General features: G+C 45.6%; 3 protein-coding genes across 14 annotated transcripts in view; 1 reads left to right on the top strand and 2 right to left on the bottom strand.

Annotated features, from left to right (window-relative positions):
- Nucleotides 1-309: 309 nt before the first annotated feature.
- Nucleotides 310-2,554, bottom strand: UQCR10 (ubiquinol-cytochrome c reductase, complex III subunit X). The gene is made up of 2 exons (XM_026718671.2): nucleotides 2,414-2,554; nucleotides 310-564 (listed from the first exon to the last, which is right to left on the bottom strand). The coding sequence occupies exons 1-2, from the start codon at nucleotides 2,552-2,554 to the stop codon at nucleotides 517-519; spliced, it is 189 nt and encodes a 62-aa protein (XP_026574456.1). The 3' UTR covers nucleotides 310-516.
- A 29-nt stretch (nucleotides 2,555-2,583) lies between these two features.
- ZMAT5 (zinc finger matrin-type 5) lies at nucleotides 2,584-9,922 on the top strand. 12 transcript variants are annotated; one of them, XM_087913153.1, is made up of 7 exons: nucleotides 2,676-2,874; nucleotides 3,385-3,510; nucleotides 4,330-4,466; nucleotides 4,838-4,900; nucleotides 5,559-5,639; nucleotides 8,245-8,356; nucleotides 9,062-9,922. In XM_087913153.1, exons 3-7 carry the CDS (start codon nucleotides 4,340-4,342, stop codon nucleotides 9,189-9,191), a joined length of 513 nt encoding a protein of 170 aa, XP_087769279.1. In that variant the 5' UTR covers nucleotides 2,676-2,874; nucleotides 3,385-3,510; nucleotides 4,330-4,339; the 3' UTR covers nucleotides 9,192-9,922. The 12 variants fall into 12 exon arrangements, with proteins under 12 accessions (XP_087769280.1, XP_087769275.1, XP_087769282.1 ...); XM_026718669.2 differs by having other exon boundaries at nucleotides 2,676-2,879; XM_087913154.1 differs by lacking the exon at nucleotides 3,385-3,510 and having other exon boundaries at nucleotides 2,584-2,828.
- Nucleotides 9,923-15,502: 5,580 nt separating this feature from the next.
- CABP7 (calcium binding protein 7) overlaps nucleotides 15,503-19,188 on the bottom strand; it is a 33,471-nt gene continuing 29,785 nt past the window's right edge. The window contains exons 3-5 of the mRNA XM_087913600.1: nucleotides 18,937-19,049; nucleotides 17,268-17,421; nucleotides 15,503-16,442 (exon numbers count right to left, since the gene is read on the bottom strand). Of these exons, the coding sequence (XP_087769726.1) occupies nucleotides 16,315-16,442; nucleotides 17,268-17,421; nucleotides 18,937-19,049 (395 nt within the window). The 3' untranslated portion in view covers nucleotides 15,503-16,314. The remainder of the gene's footprint in view (nucleotides 16,443-17,267; nucleotides 17,422-18,936; nucleotides 19,050-19,188) is intronic.

Below are 19,188 nucleotides of genomic sequence, written 5' to 3'. Positions count from 1 at the left end.
CCATTTGTTTCCTGTTTCCTATTTGTTTACAACAAATAGTTGTAAGTTGAGGATTACCTGTGACACAAAGGGACCCTTGAAATGGGAAGATCGAAATCTAATAGGACACATGTAGATATATCTAACTGCCATTCCAACCCAAAGCTACAAGCAAGTCTATAACTTTTGTGGCGTCTTGTGCTACAACTTCACCGCCTGATGACTGGATTGAAAGGGGGGGGGAGGGGGAAGAACCCACCCAGCATTTGCCAAATGGGCCCCCCTGAGCATTCTGAAACTCCCAAGTGACACAGATAGTACAAAATACGCTTGTCTTGTGGAGAGTGCATTTTATTAAGCTGCTTTCACAGCGAAAAATCCAAAAAGTCATTTGAATCTTTTCATCACTTGGGAGTAGCGCACACCGGGCCATCGTACGAGGATGAACGTCTGGACGAACAACTGGCCACAAACCCAAAGGGCTGTTGGTGAAGATGGCAGAGGAGCCAACCGGAATCCAGGGTTGCTTGCCGTACCTCAGTCCTGCTTGACTTCATATTTGTGCTTGATGTCTTTCCATAGTCTCTGCACAGCGAGAAACACAAACAAGCACGGAGTTAAGATACGGATGACATTTGGGAAATGCTTGCAACTTCACAAAACATCCCGCTTTGGGGGGTGGGGGTGGGGGTTGGACTAGATGACCTACAAGATCCCTTCCAACTCTGTTAGAATAGAATGGAATTCTTTATTGGCCAAGTGTGATGGGACAGACAAAGGATTTGTCTTGGTTCATATCCTTTCAATGTCCATAAAAGAAAAGATGCATTCGTCAAGAATCATCAGGTACAACACTTAATAATAGTCATAGGGTACAATAAGAATAGAATTAGAATTAGAATAAAAGATGGAATTCTTGACTGGCCAAGTGTGATTGGACACACAAGGAATTTGTCTTTGGTGCAAATGCTCTCAGTGTACATAAAAGAAAATATGCATTTGTCAAGAGTCAGGAATCATCGGGTACACTTAATAATAGTCACAGGGTACAAATAAGCAATCAAATCATACTAGGAAGCAGTCAATATAAATAGTAAGGATACAAGTGACGAAGTTACAGACATACAGTCACAAGTGGGAGGGGATGGGTGATAAGGAGTGATGAGATTAATAGTAATAGTAGTGCAGACTTTGTAAATAGTTGGACAGTGTTGGGGAACTATTTGCTTAGCAGAGTGATGGCGTTCGGGTAAAAACTCTCCCTTGTGTCTAGTTGTTCTGGTGTGCAGGGCTCTATAGCGTTAATCTGTAAAATCATTCCTCAATTGCAGCCCACTCAGGATGTGGAATGGAATCCACTAGCACCCCATTCCCTGCCTCCCCCAAAGTACTTAAGGTACATAAAAGAGGAAAGTACTTTCAAGGGTAAAAAGGTGATGTGTGAGTATGTATACATACGGTCCACGTGCATTTCTGTGCATCTGTGTACGATGAATAACAAGAGTTGGAAGGGACCTTGGATGTCTTCTAGTCCAAACCCCTGCTCAGGCTTTTAGGAAACCCTACCATTTCCAAGGTGCACATATACTACATTGCCGTGTATCTTGTGTGTACGTGTGTGTGTGTGAGAGAGAGAGAGAGGGAGAGAGCCAGTTAAACCAATCAGGGTTAGAAACTGAGAGGCCACGAGTTCTAATTCTGCCTTAGCCTCAAGATCAGCAGGGTGACCGCCATCCAGCGATTTTTCTTTCCACCTCAGGAAGAAGGCAAGCGCAAACTAATCCTGAAATCTTGCCAAGGAGACTGCAGAGTCGTGTGGCCAAGCAAGCTCCGAGAAAGGGAAATATTTGTAGCTCGGGGTTGAAGTGAAGGATCTTTGGTTGTTCTCTGAGCTTGGTGGTTTCCTTGCAGACGTTTAATGACCCAGCTAGGTAACATCATCAGAGCTAGGAGGAGGGCTGTGGGGTCCTTGGTGCTCTCTGAATCTGATTTGTTTTATTGCAGACGTCTCATTAGCCAACCAGGCATCATCATTAGTGCTAGAAGGGAATGAGGTTTGCAGAAAGGACGAGAAAGAGGAGGAGGAGGAAGAGGAAGAGGAAGAGGGCTGTGGGGTCCTTGGTGCTCTCTGGGTTTCGTTTCTTTTGCAGACGCGATGCCCCGTTTCACCCCCAAGGCACCCAGCTTCGGCAGGTCTGCAATGAGGCTGCAGAAGACCTGGAGCCGAAAGCGCACAACTGGCACCCCAGAAAAGCAGGCGGCAGCGAAGCACCTGCTTTCACAAAAGGTGCACTGCCCGATACCTAGAAGCAGCGCGATAGGCCGAAGCCGCGGCCTCGAGTTGGAGGCCAGCCCGCCTGACCTTCAATTGACTCCGGCCGCCTTTCACGCAAGTCCCCGGCTGGGGCCTGCGCGCCCACCCTGGCTGACTTACCCCCTCGTTGAGACGGCAGAAAATCGCCTCCGTGGCCTGGTTGAAGCCCCGCTCGAAAATCACGGCGCCCACCACGACCGTCAAAACCAACGTGGACGTCCGGCGGAACACCGCATTGTACAGCTGCTGCGCGAACGCCATCTTGGACGCTTGAAGCTACTGCGCAGGCGCACCGCTACCTTCGGGAACGCAGGCGACCGGAACGTCCGCATTTAAAAAAAAAAAAATGCGCCGCGTTGAATTCTGGGCTTTGAAGTCCGGTGCCCCCAGGGGGCGCGCTCTTCCTTAAGGGAAACAGAACCACGTTTCCCAAGATGCCCTGCCGTTCGTTGGCTCGAAGCCCGACCGTGGAGGCCTCTGGGAGTAATGAGATTTGAATCCTGACAATTCTGACATCCGGACCGCAGAGCGAGAGGTTGAGTAGGGACCCCGCTTGGTGTGTTATCCAGGGTCCTGGGGAGGTAGGGTAGGTACTACAGTTCCCATCATTAATAAAGGATAATATTTGTAGCTCAGGGTTGAAATGAAGGGTGCTGGGTGCTCTCTGAGCTGGGTTGTTGTTGTTTTTTGCAGACGTCTCATGACCCAGCTAGGTAACACCATCAGTGCTAGAAGGGAGTGGGGTTGGCGGGGAGGAGGAGGAAAGGGAAGGAGGAGAAGGAGGGTTGTTGGGTTCTTGGTGCTCTTTTAGCTGGGTTGTTTTCTTGCAGACCTTTCATAATCCAGCTAGGTAACATCATCAGTCCTACTTAGGAGGACTGTGGGGTCCTTGGTACTCTCTGAGCTTGCTGGTTTTATTGCAGACGTCTCATGACCCAACTAGGTAACATCATCAGTGTAAGTAAGGAGTGGGGTTTGCTCTCCATTTACATCATAGTCTAGTGGCTTGCCTGTCAGTGTTGTTGCAGGTTGGTCTTAGAGATTCTTTGGTTGGGCTGTTTGCTCTTGGCTTCTTTGGCAATTTCTTGTAGGTTGCTTGTTTCCCTCCGATGCTTACGTAGAGATTCCAGGCTAATTCCTTCTTTGACTACTCCCTGGGGCTCAGCTAGACTGGCCCAGGAGCAAACTGTCAGCCTGAGAAGATTCCTGTACTATAGGTATGAACAATAAAATAGCTAATTTAACTCTTGACCTGCAGATCTGGTTGTTTACACCCGATATGTATTAATTTCTGCAAGTCCCACTTTGGTGCCGTTATTAAATAGAAGCAGCGCCAGGGCTGAACGTACAATTCTATGCTGCACCGAAATGCACCATTTTATTTATTTATCCATGAAATTGAAAACTAGCCTGCTGTAATACACACAATAAATTCTCCACGCAATTAGAACAATGATGATAATTCAAATCTATGTGCTGTACTTGTTTTGCATCTCAGCTAACCTACACATAAATGCTCAGAAAGCAAAACAGGGCTTTCTTTCAGAGGAATAGATGTTAAAATGTCATCCTGATAAAGAGTTGTAACTTCTGGTTTTGCCTGCAGGAAGTTCCAGATTCAATTTTCAGCCCTGCAGGTGGTTAGGAGAAACCCTTCTCTGCAAACCGCGGGCACCACTGCAGTTCAATTAGGAGCAGCGTTCCTACATGTCAAATCCCAAATTTGCCATTTACAATCGAAGCCCAGCAAATTGGAACACAATCGCCCTTGTGTTAGCTAATGATTTCCGAGCTTAGGCAGCCAAAGCCAAATGTTGTGTGTATTTGTGTAGTTTTTTTTATAAAAAAAACACATTTCTATCAGAATTTTAAAATAAAAGTGTACAAGAAGAAGGAAAAAAAAGATAGGAAATGAGCGGGGGAAAAAAGAGAATTTAAAATGTTGACTTCTGGGAATCGAAGTCCACACGCATCTTAAAAGCTGCTGAGGTTGAAAAACACACTTTTCCCAAGGGATTTTTTTTTGGTTTTTTTAGCAGATTCAGAATGGGGAAGCGGTACTTTTGCGATTACTGTGACCGAACGTTCCAGGACAATCTTCACAACAGGAAAAAGCACTTGAATGGGGTGCAGCATTTAAGATCCAAGAAAGTCTGGTACGATCTCTTTCGAGGTAAGTGCTCTGACCTAGGTTTTCCCCCCAAAAGCACGAAGTTGAGTCCTCAACCCCTTTTATTTGATTTACAATGGATTTCCTCTCCAGCAAAGTCCTGGCCAACAGCCTTTCACGATAGTTCCCAATTACAAACCTTTATCAGTCTTGGAGAGGGGCCAGGCCGATATCTTTCAGACACCAATGTCAACTCGTAAAATATTTCTATGGTCTTTTGTAGAGTTGCCAACAGAAAGGGAGAAAGCGGGTGCAGCGCGGCAGCTTGCAAACCAAAGGAATCTGTTGTTGGAATCACAGCCGTTCTCTTTTTAAAATACAATCCAGCTCTTCCTCCTCCTTCTGTTGGTGATTTTATTTTTCTTTCTTTACAGATGCTGCAACCATCTTACAAGAGGAACAGACAAAGAAACCCTGTCGGAAATTTTTGCAAACAGGTACGCCAGACAAGTGTCTGTGGACATTCCCAGTCTCCGAGGACATAGATTAAACCTCCAAGTGGTCTCAACGACCCTCTCAAAGGATGCAAATGACCAGCTGTCTGCAAGGAGCATCAATCCTTCCCTTCCTCACCGTCCAGTCAGAGCCGAAGAAGCTCCTTGGGGGAGAAGCGAAACGTCTTCAAAGGAAAAACAAGGAAATCCAGCTGCCTCTTGTGGGGGTGGAAAAAAGCAACTTTGGGATATGCAGGACAAGCTAATGTCATGTTAACAGTTGAATGTTTTGATTCCTGGCAAGGTCGTGAGAATTTATCCATCCTGGCTTGTTTATAATAATGGCTTGGTTTTTTTTTCACTCTCTGGGTAATCTCCCAGTAGATTAATAGCAATAGCAACAGCACTTTGACTTATATAGTGCTTTACGGCCCTCTCTAAGCAGTTTATAGAGTCAGCCTCTTGCCCCCAACAATCTGGGTCCTCGTTTTACCCACCTCGGGAGGAGGGAAGGTTGAGTCAACCTTGAGCCTGGTGAGATTCGACCTGACAAATTACAGGCAGCCAGCAGCCGGCAGAAGTAGCCTGCAGTACCGCACTCTGACCACTGCGCCCCCGAGGCTCTTGATTAATGAATGAATGCTTGATCTCTTCCTTACAGGCCACTGTGATTTTGGCTCCAACTGCAGATTTTCTCACATGACGGGGGTGGATCTCGAGAAGCTGAACATGCAGGTACAAGGTAAGAGAAGGGTGACGTGAGAAACAGGTTACAGAATAACAGACTTGGAAAGGGGTCTCCTACTCCAACCCCGCCTGCTCAAGCATTCCAGGGAAATGGCTGCCCAATCTCTCCTTGAAAACCTCCAGTGATGGAGCACCCACAACTTCTAGTGGCAAGCAGTCCCACCGGTTAATTGTTCTCAACTGTCAGCAAACTTCTCCTTTAAATTCCAGGTTGCTTCTCTCCTTGATTACTCACACAGCAAATACTCTTTCATTTTCCAAACAGCCCTCAACTCTCTCACACACTGACTGGACGCTAGCCAGATGAACACCGATGGATGCTGGTAGGCAGAGGCAGAATTTTCTCCCCTTATTTTCCTCCCCCCCAAACTAAGCCCGACCACATAGTTTCGTAGCAAAGCACGGGGATCGAACTAACGGTTAATATTTTACGCAGCGCGTTAAATAGATATTGAAAATCCCGAACCACTCAATATCAGAAATCATTGGGAAGGAGCTTGCTTTCAATCTTACATCCCGAGTGGCCTTAATCCTGGATTGACTGTTTCTTATCTGTACTCTTCAAACCTCTTCTAGTTTTTAAGCAGCTAAACTTCTTTCTTCCCCTCTTTCGTTTCCCATTGCTTTTATATTTCTGCTCTGGGCCAAGAAGGTTGGCTTCGGTGGCTTGGTTTTACTGCCTGCCGCTACAATTTATATGCTGCGTGATTTATTTTTTTATTCCTCCCTCCTGATTGATGGTTGCATTTTAATTTTTATGGCTCTGTGTCACAAGGCCGCCCAGGGAACAGTGTGTTATGTTGCTAGAACAGGAATCGATAAAACCGTGGCAGTCATTAAGACGGAGACATTGGGGGTATCTTTCCCCCTCCTAATCCTTAGCCCACTAGGAAGCATGTATAGAATTTCTCCCAAGAAAAACATGGAAAAAAGGTGAGCCTTTACCCTCAAACTGCCTCCCTGTAGCCATTCACTTGTCTGTTTTGCTTTGCTTTGCTTTGTCATCGGGATGCTGCTTTCCGCTTCTTCCTTCTTCCGCTTTTGGCTGCACGCAAGGAAAGCAGCAAAAGTCTTTCTTTCTCTCCCCCAAACGCCACCAGAAACGAGTCTTTTGGGCCCTGCAAGGCCTCCAGCTCCAAGAGGCTGCGCCGGCAAAGACTCATTTCTGGCGGAGTTTGGGGGGAGAGAAAGAAAGACTTCTGCGGCTTCTGCTGCTTTCCTTGCATGGAGCTGAAAGTCTCTCTCGCTCCAGGAGACGGAGCCAATTGGGTGACTTTGGGCCAATCACCAGGAGACGGGGAGTTCTAGTCCCGCCTTAGGCATGAAAGCCACCTGGGTGACTTTGGGCCAATCACCAGGAGATGGAGAGTTCTAGTCCCCGCTTAGGGACAGATTTCGGGGGTGCTAGTCTGGACTCTTTACCAGTCCAAGATGCACTGGCTATCTTGCTCTTATTCTCCAAGTGTAGGCAGGGAGCAGCTGGGAGGGAGATGCTGCAACAGACCAAGATTGCAACAGACCAGGATTGCCAAGGCAAGAAAAAGTCTCTAGCAAGACAACAATGGCAATCTTTTTCCTTCTTCTTCCATGTCTAGATCAAACTTTTAAATTGCCAGAACAAAACCATCTTCTTGGCTTTGTCGTTGGCCTGAAAAGAAGTCATGTTTCTGGTAGTAACCGACATAACCAGCAGGAGGGCCGGGCTTGGCGTTTCTCTCTACATTCACACAACATTATCCGCTAAGAGACTTCACTTGCCCCTTATTGGTCTTATACACAGAGGCATTCTTAACTCTCAACCTGTTCAGGTTCCCCCAAGTAGCGTAAGGGATAAAACCGAACTATTGCTTTCATAAACCGTGGGCGCTCCATCCCTGGAAGTTTTTAAGAAGAGACTGGACAATCGCTTGCCTGAGGAGGAATAGGCTCTCCTGCTTGACAAGGGGGCTGGACTAGAGGACCTCCAGGGTCCCTTCTAGCTCCTATTTCCATTTCCATTCCATTCTAAATTTCTATTCTATTCTGAATTCTATTCTATTCTATTCTATTCTGAATTCTATTCTGTTCTGTTCTATTCTATTCTGCTCTTATTCTATTCTATTCTGAATTCTATTCTATTCTATTCTGCTCTTATTCTATTCTATTCTGAATTCTATTCTATTCTATTCTGCTCTTATTCTATTCTATTCTGAATTCTATTCTGTTTTATTCTATTCTATTCTATTCTGAATTCTATTCTGTTCTGTTCTATTCTGAATTCTATTCTGTTCTATTCTATTCTATTCTGCTCTTATTCTATTCTATTCTATTCTATTCTATTCTATTCTATTCTATTCTGAATTCTATTCTATTCTGCTCTTATTCTATTCTATTCTGAATTCTATTCTGTTCTATTCTATTCTATTCTGAATTCTATTCTATTCTGAATTCTATTCTATTCTATTCCATTCCATTCCATTCCATTCTCCTTCCTTCTCCCCTTCTCCGTTCTATTCTATTCTGCTCTAATTCTATCCTATCCTATCCTATCCTATTCTCTATTCCTATCCTATTCTGCTCTAATTCCACTCCATTCCATTCTACCCTTTCTCTCCAAACAGAGGAGAGGAGAGCAAGAGAGCAGCAACAGGATGGCACGGTGCTCCCGGCAGGCACCATCGAAGAATGGCTGGAGAAGCGTGCCAAGCGGCTACGGGCAGCTGAGAGAGACAGGTAGGGGTTCTCCCCGCCATCGGCAAGGGAAGCCGAAAGTTGTCTGGCCTTTTGAGGTATCCCGGCTCCATAAAACCGGGGTACCGCCAAGAAATTTGGGGAAACTCGGCTTTATTGTCGGAGGGTATATACAGGCAGCCCTTGACTGACAACTGTTCATTTAGTGACCGTTGAAAGTTGCAATGACCCTGAAGAAAAAGGGACGACCTTTTTCCCAGTTACAACCTTGGCAGCCGCCCCGTAATCACCACCTTTTAACGACCCTTTTAATCCCTTGCGGGATGGAGTCTGGGCAACTGAGTGGAGCTGAGTGTTTACTGGCCAGATGCCTTTCCTGTCGCCAATGCGGAGTTTTGTTCAGCAGATAAATTCTCTTTGTGTTCAGAGGGAGAAATTACCTCATTTGCCCTTGATTGGACTTATAGTTACAGTTTTTGTTGACCATGTTTTGGACTTGGCTGTTCCTGGGAGAGTTTTTCTCCAGCCCAGAAGGTAACCTGGACATTGGGGGCCAAGTTGGAGCTAATAAAGGGACTCCTACTAATTCTCTGACCGTGTGGCCTTTGTGCCACGCCCCTTTGGGTCATCACAAACCATTTTGCTCCGCCACAGAGATGTTGTGTGGTCCAAAGTGTAAAGAGTGGGATTGTGAAAACATTTCCACCCCACCCCCCCTTAAATCAGATTTTTTTTCTTTCCTCCTAGTCCTCTTTCTGAAGAAGAATTGGTTTTCCAGTATCCGCCTGGTTGGCCCCCGATCCAGGAACTGCCACCCTCCCTGAGAGCGCCCCCTCCTGGCGGATGGACGATCCCCCCAGGTCTCCAGTGGGGCTGAGAAACGGATGGAGAGGAAACGATGGGCCGTTTCAGGCGGAAGAGTTCTCTGTGCGCCTTTGGAGAAAAACAAGAGAATTTAAGTGAACCCGTTTCCAGAAATTCCCGCAAATCTCTTTCTGTTTAGAATTTCTTTCCGTTTCAAATTTCTTTCCATTTAAGAATTTGCAGAAAGGATACCCGAAAAGAAGCACATTCAAGGATTGAACAAACAGAATAATTTATTTAAATTGTCTCGTTTAATTACTCACAGCGCCAGGGGGCACTTTGCTCTATCTGCAGTGCTGAGCCCAAGCAGCAAGGACAGTCTCCAAAATTCAACTTATAAAGAGGTTGCTTTCGATGGGCAGGTTTTATTGCCTTGCCACTTCTCTGTCCCGTTCCCCCACCAACACCAAACCCCCCAGGAGTTGCTCAGTTTAAGCCTCAGCAAAGGAAAGTTACGTATTAATGAGAATTAATTCTCTTAACAGGCCCCTGCTAGGACGAAAGAATAAATATAGCAAATTCTTGTTATTGCTAGGTATGGACTATAAAATCACAGCGAGCAGCGAATTGGCAAATACTGAATTCCTGAGAAAATACACCGCTTGCTTTCTGCAAATCTCTACTCAACATTTTTCGCCAACTGGCCAATGCGCAAACTTACTTTAATCGTGTTTCTGCTTAAAGAGACCCCACTTAATGTGTGCCTGTGTGTATTTCTTGTTAATAAAGTCCAGAGCAAAAAGATTTTTTTTTAACCATCGGAAGGTTGTTTTTTTTAAATCTTCCTTTTAATGACCATTTCAACCTGTGAGATCGCAGAAAGAGGGCAGAAATACGCAGAGGGATGGCTCAAAACTTAACACCGCTCTGACTCTTTGCAAATAACTGTAAAAGTAGAAGTAAGAATTAGACCTCCAATTCGGAGGTTTAACAGATTTAACAGATAATCAGAGTTGGAAGGGACATTGTAGGTCATCTAGTCCAACCCCTCGCCCAAGCGGGAGACCCTACACCATTTCTAACAAATGGCAGTCCAGTCTCTTCTTGAAGGTCTCAAGTGGTGATGCTCCTACAACTTCCGAGGGCAACTTCTGTTCCATGGGTTGATTGTTCTCCCTGTCAGAAAGTTTCTCCTTATTTCCAAGTTGAATCTCTCCTTGTTCAGTTTCCATCCATTATTCCTTCTCTGGCCCTGGAAAATACCTTGACCCCTTCCTCCTCTCTGTGGCAGCCCCTCAAATATTGGAAGGCTGCTCTCCTGTCTCCCCTGGTCCTTCTCTCCACTAGACTAGCCAGGCCCAGTTCCTGCAACCGTTCATTGCATGTTTTAGTCTCCAGTCCCCTAGAGGTGGCCAACCTTCCGCAGCCAAGGACCGGAGACAAAATTCAGATGTTTGGTTTCATAGTTATGACGGTTGCCGTATCCCGGGATCACATGCTCCCCAATTGCAACCTTCTAACGAGCCACGGGGAAGCCAGATTCGCTTAACAATTGTGTTATTATCTGCGGTGATTCACTTGAACGACAAAAGGCGGCAGAATGGGGCACGACTCACTGCCTTGCTTAGAAGAAGCAGGGGCTCCATTGTCATAAGTCAAGGACTACCTGTAATTGCCCCCAGAGGTGGCCTCGGACCTTCTGTGTACCTTCTCAGGTGCTGCCCTCCTGGCTCCTTGAAACACTCTGTACATTCAAGGTGAAGATGATTCCGGTTTCTTGTACCAAAGAATTTAGTGATGATTATTTTTCTCCCGGGCTTTTGGAAAACAGATTTTTTTTGATATACGCCTCTGAATTTTAGCTTAACGGCTTTGCATTGGAATATTCTGCCTTTATCATTAGTGGTTTTTGTTTTATGGGGAGCTGCCTAGAGCTCGTGATGGGGTTGGCTTACAAACGTACAGAAATAAATCCACAAAGAATCGATTGCTTCTCCCGTGGCCGTTCCCAAGGGCTATCGTGCCCCTTTCAGAGTCTGAATCGGAGGAGGAGGAAGACAAACAGCTGACAGGGAGCGGGAATGTGGCTCCGTTGGCTGTGGAAGAAACTGGTGAAGGGCGAAGTCTGGCTGGGCAGAGCAGGGGAGAGGTAGAACAAGGGAGGGGCAACCATTGGCTTGAAGGTGACATCGCTATTCCTGGCCTAACAAGACAAGCCAAAAACCTTCAAACTATTTTCAAGATGTAGAGAGAATCGGGCACGAGCGTGATTGAGGCTGCAAATAGTGTGTGTGTGTGTGTGTGAGGTTACCTTGAAAATTGAACCGACTTCTATTTTTTATTTTTTTTAGCACCATAAAAAAACAACAACCCAGCAATAAGATATAGAAGTCTGGAGAGAAGGTGGTCCAAAATAGAAGCCACTCTCTCTCGCACAAACACACACACATACACCCCGATATTTTGCAGCACACCCCAATTTTTCTCAGGCAACAGCTACACTTGGCTTGGACGTGACTTCGTTATTACGCTAAGCCAATCGATCGTGCCGAAGTTCAAATAAATATGACAGCATCAAACCAAGCCTCAAAACGCAGAGCTTGTTATCGATCGTCGTTTTGTGATACGGTTTGCTATTTTCATTTATTATTTTTCTTCCCCTCCTCTGCTGAAATAAGAGAAAGCTCAGAATCTCCCAGGATTTTGCAATAGCGTAGAGGACAAACAAGCGAGCAAATAAATAAAATGGATAAACGTAGAAATTAAAAAAAAGCAGATTGCAGAGCCTCTAAAATATTCACAAACAGCGCTAACATTGTTAACTTTTTTTTTTTTTTTTACAGATTACAGATTAATGAAAGGGACCTTGTAGGTCATCTAGTCCAACCCCCTGCCCAAGGTGTGGGCCGGTCCCAGAGACAGACTTCAGAAGTAGGGCAGGTTGTCCTCAACTTACAACAGTTCGTTTAGTGACCGAAGTTACAATGGTGCTGGAAACAGTGACTGTTTTTCACACTTACTTAACAACTGCAGCAAATCTCTTAACCCCGGTGGCGAGAAAGGGCGTAAAATGGGGCATAATTCACTTAACGGCCATCTGGCTTCGCGATGGAAATTTTGCGGCTCTCCATTTTGGTTGTAAACCGAGGACTACCTGACATCCCATCTCCCTTGCAGCCTGTCCATCATATTGACAGATGTCTCGTGTTTTTTGTTTTTTTTTCCAGAGCAGGAATCGTAGCGATAAAAACGAATCAACATGTAGAATTAATGTGCGAGGATGCAAAGCAGCTGAATTATTCAGTCATTTGGAAGAAGGAGGGAAGGAGGGAGGGACCCTGAGTTTTGTGTCAAGAAATAAAGGATATGATTTATTCGCTTTTATTATTATAAATGCCGTTGAGCAGTTTGTCTCTTGGCTATAACAATGGAACATTTTGCTCTGTCTATGGGGTATATTTTAAGCAACACACACACACACACACACACACACACACACACACACACACAAAAAGCACATGCATAATCCACTTGCTCTGTCTTCCCATAAATCTCGGGTCTGCACCTTATTCTTTTAAATAACTTGACATTTCTGTGAATTGCTTCCCAGCATCGGTGCGCTGCGTGTTTGGAGAAGTAATAGAATGAAAAAGGATAGCTCCAAGCGAGAGATGTGCAGGATGTGCTCCTCCTGAATTCGTCTCTCATGATGATAATAATAATAATAATAATAATAATAATAATAATAATAATAATAATAATAATGTAGATATGCAGCAAGAAAAATAATCACAAAGTACCAGGACTTACAAATTGAAGTTGAGCGACTTTGGGAAAAAAAAATCGTGTGTGATCCCAATTGTAATTAATGCCCTTGGAGCAATACCTAAAGGGCTGCCTCGCTATTTGGAAATCCTGAATTTATCAGACTTGAATACCCCGATTCTACAAAAATCCACCCTACTTGGAGCAGCTTATATCCTCCGACGCTACCTGAACAGCTCCTAGGTCCTTGGTTAGGACTCGAGCTGTTGAGCTACCAACCAGCCCCAAAGGCTGTGAATCTCACTAAAGATTTAATAACAATGATGACAGTGGTGGTGGTGGATGTGGCCGTGCCTGGAGACAGGAGAAGAGAAGAGAAAGAACTGGAGAAGATCACAAAATACAAAGACCTACAAATAGAAATAGAACAACTATGGCAAAAGCAAGCATGGGTAGTACCCAGAGGTGGTATTCAGCCGGTTCCGAACAGTTCTGGAGAACCGGGAGTGGAAATTTTGAGAGAACTGGCCAATACCCCGCTCTGACTGGCTCCTCCAACCCCATCTGTTCTCCACCTCCCATCGAGTCCCAGCTGATTGGCTGGGTCTCCTTTGGTTGCCCTGCACAGGAGAACGGAGCTGGAAAGCAGGTTAGTGGGATGGGGAGGGAAGGGGGATTTTGCAGTATATCCTTCCCCTGCCACGCCCACCAAGACACACCCACAGAACACCACGCCCATCAAGCCACGCCCACAGCTGGTTGGCTGGGTCTCCTTTGGTTGCCCTGCACAGGAGAACGGAACTGGAAAGCAGGTTATTGGGTGGGGAGGGAATGGGGATTTTGCAGTATATCCTTCCACCAAGCCACACCACACCCACCAAGCCACGCCCACAGAACTGGTAGTAAAAGAATTTGAATCCTACCACCGGTAGGACCAATAGTCATAGGCACCTCGGTGCAGTCTCAAACACCACTGGAACACCATCGGTGGCATTGACACATTTGCCACCGGTCAATTGCAGAAGGCAGCTTGACGTGGAACAGCTTCCATCCTGTGGCGAGATTCCATCCTGTGGCGAGATTTGCCTATCCCAGGTCCTTGGTAAGGACTCGAGAGGTTGACAAAAATGCCAAACCGCAGTCTGGCTGACTGTGCAATGAATAATAATAATAATAATAATAATAATAATAATAATAATAATAATAATAATAAAATTTGAGAAGAGCTAGAGACAGACTTCGCAAACAAACTCTGATCAGCAAGTTTTGTTTTGGTTTTTTTTTTTTTTCCAGTTTAACAATTGATTCATTGTGGCACAACGATACATTCATGGCGAGAAAGCATGGGAGTTGTGACAGTCTCTTTCCTCTGGCCACAGTTAGTACATGAACCAACCTGCTTGCAAGTTCGACATTTGGACAGAGTCACATGAGAAATAAGGCACAATAGCTAGTTTTGTCAGTTTTGAAACCCTTCGACGTTTTCAACCCCCACTGGGACGAGCGGAAACCAGAAATACAGCAACGATCAGAAATTCTCCGTCACATCAAAGCCTCCGGTTACGCAAGAAAAAACACCCCAGCCTAGCCAGATGGCGCTAATGTTGGGCTTAACGGTGGGCAAAACAAATGGGTTTTTCAGGGGGTGCCCTGGGATCTTTTATATACACAATGCTGCCCCTTTCCTCAACCTGGTTATTCGGAGGTCCGGAGGCCTGGACCTCTACGCGCTCTGCGTTCCTCCGCCAGCAGGAAAACTGGGTTGGGTTGAAGAAGTCCCAGCATCGTTGGACGTTCTCCAAGCTGAGGAACGTTGGGTTCTGCTGATGTTGCGAATTGAAGGTAGAAGGCTCGGTCAGAAGTGGAGACTCCCAGATCTTGAGGAACAGAGTCACCCGTGGACGACTTCAGAAGTTGTCCACACCTCGTGTGGCCTGCCGTGGAAAATCCACCAGCAATGAAGAAGAGAGGCTCCACTAAGGCTAGCCCCTCCCAAGTGGGCCTCCTTCTCCTCCACCTCTTCCTCCTCTTCCTCTTTCTCCTCCGCCACCACCTCTTCTTCCTCCTCTTTCTCTTCCACCTCTTCCTCCTCCTCTTCCTTTTCCTCTTCCTCCTCCTCCCTCCTCCTCTTCCTCTTTCTCCTCCTTCTCCACCTCTTTCTCCTCTGCCACCATCTCTTCCTCCTCCTCTTTCTCCTCCACCTCTTCCTCTTTCTCCTCCGCCACCACCTCTTCCTCCTCCTCTTTCTCTTCCACCTCTTCCTCCTCCTCTTCCTTTTCCTCTTCCTCCTCCTCCCTCCTCCTCTTCCTCTTTCTCCTCCTCCACCTCTTTCTCCTCCGCCACCACCTCTTCCTCCTCCTCTTTCTCTTCCACCTCTTCCTCCTCCTCTTCCTTTTCCCCTTAATCCTCCTCTTCTTCCTTCTCCTTCTCTTCCTCCTCCTTCTCTTTCTCCTTCTCCTCCTTTTCCTCTTTCTCCTCCTCTTCTTCCTCCTCCTTCTCTTTCTCCTTCTCCTCCTTTTCCTCTTTCTCCTCCACCTCTTCCTCCTCCTTTTCCTTTTCCTCTTTCTTCTTCTCCTCTTCCTCCTCCTCTTCCTCCCCCCTCCTCCTCCTCCCAAGCCAACGTTTCTGGTGCCTTCCATCCAAACAAACCTGGATGGATATTCAACAGGCTCCAGTAAGCCCCCTCCTTCCCACCCCACCCCACCCCAGGAAAAAAGTGCATAGATACTGGGGGAGAGGGGGAAAAAAAAACTCCCGAGAGGAGGTAGGAGGAGGTTAGAAACCTATTTTTGATTTGCGGTCCAGCCCTTGTTGTGTTGATGGTCATGCGAATGCCTGAATCTTGGATAGAAAATCCTGACGCGTGTATATATTGCTTAACTGATTATTCGGTTTGTCATAAATATATATATATATATGTGTGTGTGTGTTATATTTTTTATATATAGAGAGAGAATATTTTATATATATTTTTTGACAGATCCTACTATTGGATTATAAAAGCACAGGATATTGCATTACTCAGATCAGGAAGGGAGTGCTGGAAAAGGGTCTCCATGCACATGCTTTCAAAGTCATGGTTGAAAAAGTTCACCTTTTTTGCGGGTCCCGAAAATGCCCCTCGGCTTGGCCGAGTGGGACCCTGTCTGGGGGAAACCATGCTATCTGTTCAGAAGGCCGCTGTCTCTCCAGTTTGGGTGGGTTTGGGAGAACCCCAAAAGAGGTGAAAGGGAAGAAGGTGACTTTGTGTTTGTGTGTGTGTGTGTGTATTTGCACGCACGCAGTTTTGCCGTGGAGGAACGACAGTTTCCCACCCAGCCACGGCTCCTGGTGGCTCAAAGGGAATGTATAGGTAGGTCTGTAGATGTCTTCTTCCCTTGGTTCTTCGAGGGAAGTCCAAGGGTCCATGAACCTGGTTCCTTCTCCAGAAGTTATTTCATCCCGCTTCTCAGAACCTGGTTGGCCGCGATGAGCATGACGCTGATGATAAACGCAATGGCGAAGGCGCAGATGAGGCTTTTCCGGACGCACGTCTGCCTGATCTGTTGGTTCGAGCAGGCTGAGGAGGAAGTGGAAAGGGAGGAGGAGAACGGGGCAAGGCCATGAGGAAGAGGAGAGAGAGAGAGAGGAGAGAGAGAGGAGAAAGAGAAACGGAGGGAAAGACGGGCAAGAGGAAGAAAGAAGAAGAGATTATCAGAGTGCTTCTCGGCATTGACCCCTCTGTTGCTGAAATCGTACTTCCTGAAATCGAGTTTGGAGTGGTTTACATTTAGTTTACATCTGTTGTGTGCTCTTTGTGTTGTTGTGGTTAAAGCTGATATATTCATTAACTGGTAAGACGTTGTAACAGATTATTTTATGTACTGTGCTTAAGTCCAATCTTAGCCAGCGTGCCAAAGTTGGACACTGTTGAACTAGAAGCTAGAAGCTCCTTTGGGGCTTTTGATGAGCAGGATGTCAGCCTTGAAAGCCGTATTTTTACTTGGAAGCTCCGAGGCTGCCACGTTCAGTGCCTGGGAATTTGGGAAGGGGGGATTCCTAGTGGGGTAGAAGATTGGACACAACAACTTTTTCCTCAGAGAGTCAAGGACAAGTCGCCCTGCACCTGGAGGGGAGTGATTGGGAGAATGTCTCCCGTTGGGATGAAGATTTGGTTGGCCCATGTGATGGGCTGATGGGTTCAGGGGATGGATGGTTGATTTCTCTTTTGGGAAGGGAAAACCCGGAACGCTCCGATTCAGGTTTCCCCAGATGTGCCGATATGAGAACTCTAATAAAACAGAACTTTGAGGAATTGTTTGTCTCGGAATTTATTGGTTAGGAGTTGGTTAGTTGGAACGCTGACACCCCCAATGATCTGAGCCCCAAGACCAAGTTCACTTACTTTCCACATCAACTGGACACTCCTCTGCGTTCCCCATGTGACTTTCCTCCTCCGTCATGATGATGTTTTCAATGTCCTTCATGGAAAGGTGCTCACAGAAGGTGTCGTACAGCAGCCGTTTCAGTTCATCTACCGTCAGCTTCTGCATGTCGCACTGCAGAGGGAAGGAAGGGTATTGCACAACTTCCGATGCCGTAAGCAAGCTTGATGTTGAGGAGGCATGTGCCAAAAATATTGGATGGAGAATGTTAGGAATCTGTCCACCAATTAGTTGGGTTGGCAATATATAAACCAACAATGTATGTTTGTAGCTTTAAGACAAAGTTACTGCATTGATTTGTACTATGTTCCGATTGGTTGATTGTATTGCGAATTGCCATAAGAGGGAGCTAGAGATCATGGTTTCTCTCTCTGACATCCTGTCTCTCTGACATTCTTTTGCTATCTAAGGTTCTCTGCTGTGCTTAAACTTTGATATCTTCGTTTAAATGACAAAGGCAACCGGTAAGAAGATTTTGTAATTGGATATTCTTTAGAGTGTTAAACGTATATGACCTGGACCATTTATTGGAATCTGCTATTTCTTAAAGTAAACATTAACTCAATTCAGTGTAGCCGTGTGTGGCTAAATAATTATTCATAACTACTCTCATAAACGTTTCCATGTGTGTATCCTTGTTATTCAAGGATTATTCTGTACATATCATAACAGAGAACCTGTCTGGATTTTTTTTCTTGGTGAGCCTTTTACACTACAAATCCCGACTCTCTAATCTTTCAGAGAAGCTATGTAGATATGGAATGGATGGGTTCATGGTGCTGCAAGCTCAGAGAACATCAAGAACCCAATGTCTTCACTCTTTGGTCCTTCAGAGAAGCTATCTAGGAATAGAATGGATGGGTTCATTGTATTCCAGGTTAAAGAACATTGAGAACCCAACATCTTCATTCTTTGGTCCTTCAGAGAAGGTATCTAGATATGGAAGGATGAGTTCATGGTATTGCAAGATCAGAGAACATCAAGAACCCAACAGCTACACTCTTTAGTCCTTCAAAGAAGCTATCTAGATATGGAGTGGATGGGTTCATGGTGTTGCAAGCTCAGAGAACATCAAGAACCCAACATCTTCACTCTTTGGTCCTTCAAAGAAGCTATCTAGATATGGAGTGGATGGGTTCATGGTATTTCAAACTCAGAGAACATTAAGAACCCAACATCTTCACTCTTTGGTCCTTCAAAGAAGCTATCTAGATATGGAGTGGATGGGTTCATGGTGTTGCAAGCTCAGAGAACATCAAGAACCCAACATCTTCACTCTTTGGTCCTTCAAAGAAGCTATCTAGATATGGAGTGGATGGGTTCATGGTATTTCAAACTCAGAGAACCTCAAGAACCCAACATCTTCAGTCCTCTATTTCCTCCTAATTATTGAACAAAATGTTCTTAGATGAGAAATGAAAACACCAAAGAAAACACCAAAAAAATCCCATTGCTTTTTTGGGAGGAGAAAAAAAAACACTTTTGGGACAACCACAACCCGGATGATTGAGACTCTCCATCTACCTCCAGGAAAAATGCAAAGAAAAAAATCAAATATATCTAGAGTACAACATCTGCAAGGAAATTAAGAAGATGGTCACAGAGATCTGGAATGGGGTCCCTCCTTACCTTCCAGAACACGGTGTCAAAATCAGCACCATGAAATTTCTCGGGGATGCCAGATGTGGAGAGTTTGGGTCCAAGTAACGTCACAAACTCTTCAAAGTCCACTTGCCCATCGCCTAGAAACGAGAGGAGCAATGATAGGTGATCTGAAGGAAGCGTCCAGTTGACGAATCACTTGTTTGTGAAAGAGGAGATGGGCAGTCCTGGTCTTATGACAATTCATTTAGAGACCATTCAGAGTCACAACAGCTCTGG

Source organism: Pseudonaja textilis, chromosome 15 (assembly GCF_049901715.1).
Source record: "Pseudonaja textilis isolate UNSWEBS1 chromosome 15, rPseTex1.2, whole genome shotgun sequence".
Taxonomy (NCBI): domain Eukaryota; kingdom Metazoa; phylum Chordata; class Lepidosauria; order Squamata; family Elapidae; genus Pseudonaja; species Pseudonaja textilis.
Note: the sequence above shows the minus strand (reverse complement) of the source record. Positions and strands in the feature narration are given on the sequence as shown.

Bases quoted from the DNA above. Each gene is read 5' to 3' on its own strand.
- ZMAT5 (XM_087913154.1), top strand. From the start codon at position 4,340: ATGGGGAAGCGGTACTTTTGCGATTACTGTGACCGAACGTTCCAGGAC. The intron at 4,467-4,837 runs GTAAGTGCTCTG...CTTTCTTTACAG, and splicing joins CTGGTACGATCTCTTTCGAG to ATGCTGCAACCATCTTACAA. The intron at 5,640-8,244 runs GTAAGAGAAGGG...CTCTCCAAACAG, and splicing joins GCTGAACATGCAGGTACAAG to AGGAGAGGAGAGCAAGAGAG.
- UQCR10 (XM_026718671.2), bottom strand. From the start codon at position 2,554: ATGGCGTTCGCGCAGCAGCTGTACAATGCGGTGTTCCGCCGGACGTCC. The intron at 565-2,413 runs GTAAGTCAGCCA...CTCGCTGTGCAG, and splicing joins TCTGCCGTCTCAACGAGGGG to AGACTATGGAAAGACATCAA.